The 8,301-nt window shown below is 38.6% G+C and overlaps 1 protein-coding gene across 2 annotated transcripts in view; it reads left to right on the forward strand.

Moving 5' to 3' along the window:
* EDN3 (endothelin 3) overlaps positions 1 to 7,742 on the forward strand; it is a 31,240-nt gene extending 23,498 nt beyond the window's left edge. Inside the window, exons 3-5 of one of the 2 annotated variants that reach the window (XM_038750429.1) lie at positions 2,630 to 2,803; positions 5,181 to 5,258; positions 6,300 to 7,742. In XM_038750429.1, the coding sequence (XP_038606357.1) occupies positions 2,630 to 2,803; positions 5,181 to 5,241 (235 nt within the window). In that variant the 3' untranslated portion in view covers positions 5,242 to 5,258; positions 6,300 to 7,742. The remainder of the gene's footprint in view (positions 1 to 2,629; positions 2,804 to 5,180; positions 5,259 to 6,299) is intronic. The other variant, XM_038750430.1, reaches the window with a different exon arrangement.
* Positions 7,743 to 8,301: the final 559 nt, after the last annotated feature.

Raw genomic sequence — 8,301 nt, forward strand, 5'->3', positions numbered from 1 at the left:
AAATTTCCTTGGCAAGAGTTTTAAGGTTTTTTTGTTTGCTTGTTTATTTTTGTCATATTTGTTAAGCACTTACAATATGTCTGTACTAAGCGCCAGGGTAGATACATACTAATCAGGTTGGACGTCACCCATGTCCCACCATCGGGCTCACAGTCTCAATCCCCATTTTACAGATGAGGGAATTGAGGCCTAGAGAAGTGAAGTGACTTGCCCAAGGTCACACAACAGACAAGTGGCAGAGCCAGGATTAAAACCCAAGTCCTTCTGATTCCCATGTCCATGCGTTATCTACTAGGCCATGCTGCTTCCCCTGAACTTGGAACTGAATTTGGAACTGCATTAGAAAGAAAAGTCTTGAGTCCAAAGTCCTGTTTCCACCAATTGGTCACTATGACCAGCCTAAGTACTTTGTGTCACTTTATGTAGGAGGATATCAGATGGCTGGTAGAAACTGTATGTTCCAAAGCTGTGCAGTTTTTTTGTTTTATTGGCTTCAAGGGTTTCCACCAGTTCTCTCTTTACATTGCTACTCTCTTCTCCCTTTAAACTATACCAAACATTCAAAACTTATCTGCACTGTTGCTGATAGAATACTGCTTCCGTTAGGTGATCTGAATATAGAAAACCAGCTTAGTTTCAATGTCAAAATGTAGAGATTTAATGTGAGTTCATTATGGAAAAAATACAACTTTAGCGAGATCTTACCCCATCACAATGCCTTCATTTTTAAAATCCTTGTTTTGTTTGTCTTTATAAAGTATAGCTTCAGTAATGGATCTGCACTAGAAGGACAGACAGGTTTGCTATCTACCTTCTTTTTACGGCCAAAGATAGGTGAACAGTGTCCCCTTCCCTGTGCCTCAGTATGATAAAATTTTGGGATGCGTATCTAGGGGACAGATAAAAAGGTCTTGGTTTATAGAATTGCTCAACAGGTAATTAAAGTTTAGGTCTAGGGCAAGAGAATACAAAATTTTTCTGGAGAATGGCTTTTAGCTGTTCAGATATCTTGAATTTATTATTAATCTATTACAAATTTAGGTTGTAACAGTACAGCTTCCATTAGCCAAGTGGTTCTAAAGTTTTCTGACTGGAAAGTTTGGGATGGTTCTTTTTCCTTATGCTTGAAAGTCTGTGGCTGAAGCATTAATAACTTTCAAGTTTGTCCACTTCATTTCCAGTAGGCAGCATGACCTAGTAGAAAGAGCATTGAATTGGGAATCAGGATTGATGGCTTCTATTCCTAGCTCTGCTACTGACCTGGAGTGTGACTAAGGGCAAGTTATTTGACTTCTATGGGTCTCAGTTTCACCAACTGTTGAATGTGGGAATAAAACACCTCCTCACCCTACCTCAAAAATAGTCAGCCTCGAGGGGCAGGACCTGTGGCGGATCTGATTATTCTATTCAGCACACTTGGCACATAAATGCTAAATAAATTACTATATTGTTTCTCTGAATTATACACATTCTCTTTCTTCTCTGCCACCCCTTCCCCACAACACATACTACAAAAGGAATGGGTAAAGTGATATGGGAGGAGGTTACCTAGATTTCTTCGAACTCTCTAATCCATTCCCCAGCCTCTACTAAATCCATGACACCTATTAGCTGAGCAATTTGGAGCAAAGATTATATAATTTGTTACTCTGTGAGTATAGTTGACCTTGAGGTAAATATACATATTTATCTACTATAATTGCACGTTTCATCCCTAATTAACACAAACTGCAACTAACAGCAAGAAAACAGAACACATTTCCATATAAAAAACCAAAACATAAAGCGAAAAAGCAAATATCAGAATGCCTTATAGGTCTCAGATTTTGAAGGAATTTTACCTGTATGAATCTGCCCTTACACAGATCTTCAAGGGCAAAGAACACATCTGGGTTCAGTGGACTTGTCAACTGCAATTTGTTTTTAAGGTGCTTTTTGCTTCAACTCCTCTTTTGTGTCCCTAACTGCAAAACAGCCCTATCCAGTTACTCTTAATTACTTTTCACTAGTTCCATAGGGAGAATAGGTGAAAGCCCCAGGCAGAGGTTTTAGAAAGAAAGGAGGAAGAGAAGAATCTATAGCAAGTTGTGAAGAAGAAGAGTAAAGGGGGTGGGGAGCGGAGGGGGGAAATAATACATCTTTTTTTTTGGAGGGGGTGGGATACTTCTACTTCTGTCGAAAAGATATTTGTAAAAAAGGCCTCGATGCAATCTGCATTCACACCCTGACAGTCTTTTTCTACATGTTGAAGTACATACCACTTTCTGATATAAGGCGCAGGAAAATGACACCATTTGCCATGTCCTCTCAGTTTATGAAACTCTGTGTGTGTACACATACACAAGCATTCATACATACACCCATTTAACCCTCTCCATCTTCCAAAAATCCATCCATCCATCTTCCCCCACAGTGTTTTCATTCCATGCCATTTGGTTGCCATTTAGTACCTACCGAGTTACTGAGCAATTCAGTGATTCTAATATTCACTTCCCTTTGGTTCTGCCCCACCCACCTTGTCTTAGGGCTGGCAATATTTTCTGCTTTTTGCTTGATGGCTATATTTGTGTCTACACACCCACAGCTGTATCTATACACACATTGTTATCTTTGTTTTAATGATTTACAGACGGACTGTACCATATGGGCTCTCCAACTTCAGGGGAGATTTCAGAGGCAAAAGATCTACGGGCCAGCTTCACAGTTCACAGACTTATGAAGGGCCATTGTTTCGGTGTGCTTGTGAGGAGAAAAATGATGAACCCTGCATGCATTTTTGCACGAGAATCCAGGACATCAGAGGGTAAGATTTTCTCCAAGTTATATTCATTTCTAAATTATCAGGTGCTTGGATTATGAATTTACTGTTTTAGGGTCTTAACAGCACGTCTTATTGGAAAGAGCACAGGTCTGTGAGTGAGAGGACCTGGGTTCTAATTTTGGTTCTGCCACGTGACTGCTGTGTGACCTTGGATTAGTCACTTAGCTTCTCTGTGCCCCAGTTTCTTCACATGTAAAATGGGGATTAAATACTGTTTGCCCTCCAATTTAGACTGTAAACCCCATCTGGGAGGGTCAGGGTCGAAGTCTGACTTGATTAATTTGCATCTCTCCCAGCAGTATTTATCATAAATACATAGCAAATGCTATTATTATTATTATTGTCATTCTTATTATAAGGTAGAAGTGGTCTAGACCCAGAAATCCCCCTGTTGGCCATGGAACATGGAACCCATGAACCTGGACCTGGCAACAGGCAGTCCTGAATGGCCACAGTTGTCAACTTGAGGCAGTTGGGAGTGGAGGGTGGATGAAATCCTGTGGTTACAAATCCTGGTTCAGGTGACTAGAAAACTGCCAGAATGGCCTTCCTTTGGAATTCTGGATCAGATGTAGGAGGATGATGCTTGCCTTAGAAATCATTATTCTAAAGTATTACCCACTCCTAAGCACTGTGAACTCAAAAGTTTGATTCTTGGCCCTGGCATCAGCACTCAAATTCATGGTGGAGTAGCTGGACCCCAGACTATTGAGGCATGGCAAAGCCACACAGCACCCCTGGCTAACTGGAGACTTGCCTTCATCTTCTACTAAATGGGCCTGCCAGCATCTCTGTTATGTGATGTTTTCTAGTTAAGTGAGATATTCCACAGTAGTGGGCACCAGGTAATGTACCCAACTGTAGCCACTTTTAGCCACCTACTTTGTGATCTGCCAGATCATAGGCAGGGTCTATTTCCAAGACTGTCATGGGTTCCTCATATGTGCTGGTATCTATATCTACATACCCTGTCCTTGAGTGGGAGGAGGGAAGGGTGGAAAAAGATTTAGATTATTACAGTGCTGCCACTTTACCATGACCCAGGTGGTGGGCAAATGATGGCTTCCTTTGTTCCAGGCATTTGAGAAGTCATCAGCCCAGGGCATGAACTCCACATCCTGTCTGTGGCCCCATCTTCTCTCTTGGAGACATTGGAGATCATCTTTCCTGGCCTCATTTTAGGATGAAATGAGGAAACCCACAATAGGCATGGTTCTTGGGTTCTACTCCTCCTCCTCAGTGGTATTTATTGAGCACCTACTATGTCAGAGCACTGTACTAAGTGCTTGGGAGAGTACAATACAACAGAGTTGGTACTACTGCACCATATCTGTTTATTGAACAGGCAAGGGTGATCTAGAGGTTGGCAGAATTCGCTAACAGATAATTCAGAGGGAGATGGAGCTTAATTCTCGGCAACACTGATTTCCTGCTATGCCTCAGATACTATAGAGGGTCCAGTGAAGAGGAACGGGGGAATGTTGCTTTTTGTCCCTCACGCATGCCTTTTATGCTTCATGCTTCCTCCGAGCGGTCCCTGCCCTCATCACAGCTAGATCAGTGGGATTTCCAGACAAGGGATGAAGCTTATGGAAGATTGAAGCTGTAGCCCACTTCTGGCTCCTCTTCTGTGTTTGATTATCACCCACTTTGTAACTACCTTTTTCCTCTTCCTTCTCCTTCTTCCTCCTACTCCTCCTTCTCCCCCCCATTCTCCCTTCTGTTTCTGGTCCTCCTCATCCTTTTGACAAAATCTTCTGTTCCCTTTTTCCTTTTTCTACTTTTCCACTTCATCTTTTTCATATTTAATCAAATTTGGTATAGTCAAAAGAGCACAGGACTGGGAGCGAGGAGATTCATATTCTAGTCCCAACTATGACACTGGCTTTGCTATGAGATCTTGGGCCAGTCACAATCTCTCTAGGCATCAATTTCCTCATCTGTAAAGTGGGGATAAAATAGACGGTGAGCCCTGAGTAGGGCAGAGTCTATGTCCAATTTGACAATCTCCTACATAACCCAGCAGTTAGCACAATAAAAGCTAAATAAATACCGTAGCCATCATTGTTGGGTTCAATATGCTGAATGGGTGCCCTTTTCTGAATATAACTGTCTATTCACTCCATCAAGACACAAAGATAGAGGTACAGTTTTGACTCAAAAATCTTATCCTATTTGTTCAAATAGTAGAAATGGAAAACTAGATAATTTCCTTTTGGAGTTCACCTAATCAATTTATCAGAAAGGAAGAAAGTATCCATTTAGATACCTAAAATTCACCACAATTGATCCTTGGCCACAAGAGAAAAATGTCATACTGAAACACAGGTTTTTAATTAAACCAATCCTCTCTTTACAGAAATACAAGGATGGGAGAGGAACATCAAGACATGAAAAGCCAACAGACACTGTTGCAGTAGTTCTAACAGCTTAATTGGTGAGATGGCCCTAACTTTATCTTTCAATCATTTTTTTCATTTTTAATTCATTAGGTAGTTCCTAGAAATAACTGATGGATTTCTTAAGTTAAGGAACCCTCAGTAGAAGCTTGGCTAGTCTTACAACAGTTGCACCTGGAGCCTTAGATAAACCAGTGAATAACTGAATTTACTGGCTTATGGTTTCTAGTACCAGGTTTCTTACTTTATATGTTTAAGGGAAGGATTTGAGGGGGAGGAAAGAAGAAAGGGGACTATGGAGAGTGAAGGAGTTGTCCTACTTATAGAAGTTTATGCTTTGTTTTTTTTTCTAACATGCCCAAACCTATACTCATTCCTTCCTGGGGAAAAAAGCATATATGGTCCATGAAATGGAAAAATCAGGAAGATGTGTCAGATAATCAAGACAATTAAGAAATATATTTCTGAAAGTCATGAGTGCCCTATGACAAGGTAGAAAGAATCAGTGAATCAGCAGAACTAAGTGGGTGAAATAAAACAATGGGTGAATACTCCTCCTTTGGAGAAAGCCTTCCCAGATTTCTGTCTCCTTTCAAATTTAGTACTTCAAGGGTTTATTTCTTGTAGCATTTCAGAGAATTATTTGAGGCAGGGATCATGTCTACTTATTCTGTTGTACTCTCTCAAGCATTTAGTAGAGTGCTTTGCCCATGGTAAGCACATTAATTGTGTCTAGTTCTGACAGTTTCCCCACACACCATCAAGGGAGGTATTTACAATATTAAAACCCTCGACACTTCGGAAACTGCCACCTCTCCAAGAATCAAAGAGGCTCAACCCTGAGTAGCTGGAGATAGACAGCAAGATCTAACTTTGGATGCGCAAAAATCAGAATCAAACAGCTGAAGAACAGAATTGCAAAATGTTTAAAATGTCTGCTTGACTGTAATATTCCTGACATACTACATTTCCTCCCGAATTTGGAGAATGGAAGAAAAAAGTTCAGAGGAAAATAAACAATTCACATTGTTTAAAACTCATTTTAAAATTATTATTCTTTTGTCTCTTGTTTCTTCAAGGTTTATTTACTGAAGTCAAGACAATGGAAACTAGACTATATATTCCATAAGAGATATGTAGAATGTTTAGAGCAGTCTGTCCATGGATTACTCATTGGCATTTATGTTTTGCTTCCATTCATGACACCTGGAGGATTTGGGAAGTGGTGTGAAGAATCAGCAGTTCCTAATCACCAACTGCTCTGACCATTTGGACAATATCTGATCCTAAGAAGAGGCATATGCTTCAACCAGAAAGCCTGCCAAAATTTCATTGTCTAGCTAATACATCAAAATCCAGAGAAAAGTAAATTCAAACACCAGTAGTCTTCAAATTGGTAAACTATAGCCAGATGTACTTTCCAGGATATAACAACCTCAGCTGTGGTTTCACAGAAGAAGTTGTGCTGGAAGAAGTGTGAAAGCTAAGAAAACAATTTGAATTGTACATGAATTCACATTGGGAATCAATAGCTAGCCAACTGATTATTTGTAAATGTAAACAAATATCCATTTATTGTAATAAATGTCAAGTATCTGTGCAGAAAATATATGGCTGATATTTGTATCTTAAAATGTAGTGAGCTAACAGTATACTGACTGAACAATTCAATAATTTGCCCAATTTAGCTATCTGTTTATCTGCCTGAAAAGTTGCAATTTAGAAATTCACAGTAGAAGAAAACTAGGATTATGCTATTGGTTTTCCACAGAAAGAATGTATTTAAGGAAGAAATTGATTATTTTGGAGGTTAAAAGAAATACTCTACTTTATAAATAATAAGCTTTTCCATTGGAAGATTACACAGAATACATAGCACTGATGTTCTTAAGAAACCGGCTGTGAGAAGCATATTGACCTAAGGATGTGGTTGAAATCTTGATTTCATGCATAAACATGGATCTTTTGAGAGAAACTATCAAATAAGCCAAAAAAACCCACTTTGTATATGATGTAAATTTATTTAATTAAAAAATAAGGATTGTAAATCATAGAATTAACAAATCTATTTCCGCTGAGATCTTCATGCAGGATTCTTTCACTGTGAGTATTTTAAAGTATAAATTATGCAATAGAACATATTTTGTCATTGAGACCCCCCCAAAAATAACTACCTGCCTCCTTCTGAATAAATACAACTGAAATTGAGCTTATACTGGCCTACTCAAGGAGTGATAAATTCAATATGATTAAACAAAGGGAGTTTTGTTATCCAAATTGTATATTATTTCATAAGTTATTATAGTTATAAAAGTAAATATCATTATCATGGTTAAACTGAGAAGTTTTGGGTTTTCTGGCAGGATTTTGTACATTTTAAAGAGGCAAAGTATTTATTGTGGAAACTTCATTATTCAATTGCTTTTGGTGGATTTTTTCAAGGTAAAGTCATTGTATATTTAAGAAACTATTTTTGTTTTGAATCCAAAATAAAAATTAATTAAAAATCATTTGTGCATATGAACAAAGAGGCTACTTGACTATTTATCTTTGAAATAAATCTGTAATTATAAAACTCAGAAAATCAGATCTGTGAATTATACCACAAAAAAAAAAAATCCAAATTTCCCCTTATGTTCTTTATGTACAGAGTTTTATCCAGCTGATCATTCATTTTGGGGAAGATATTGAGGAGCACCATTATAATAGAGGAAATTGTTCAAAGACATCCAGAATCAGATAAAAAGTGCCTTCCTGTGAAATCCTTTTCCCCCCAACAATTCACAACTTTTTGTTCCAAATCCAGTTAATTTGAAAGCTTTAGGTAAAATCTCAGTGGAGAAGTCTCTTTCAACTAGTTAAAATTAATAGTAAAATGGACCAGGTCCTTTAGTACCTATAGAACAATTACCTAACTTATCTTTAGTCAGATTCATTTCAGCAGAATTTTGCCTTTACCATAGGCCTGTTTTTTTAGCAGGGAAAAGAAATCTCAACCTGAGCCATGGTCAGGAGCACAATTTACAGTGAGAATGAGTTAGCCTGCTCATGGTCAGGGTTTGATCACGAAGCTGAGTTAAC

This window comes from Tachyglossus aculeatus, chromosome 8, assembly GCF_015852505.1.
Source record: "Tachyglossus aculeatus isolate mTacAcu1 chromosome 8, mTacAcu1.pri, whole genome shotgun sequence".
NCBI classification, from domain to species: Eukaryota; Metazoa; Chordata; class Mammalia; order Monotremata; family Tachyglossidae; genus Tachyglossus; species Tachyglossus aculeatus.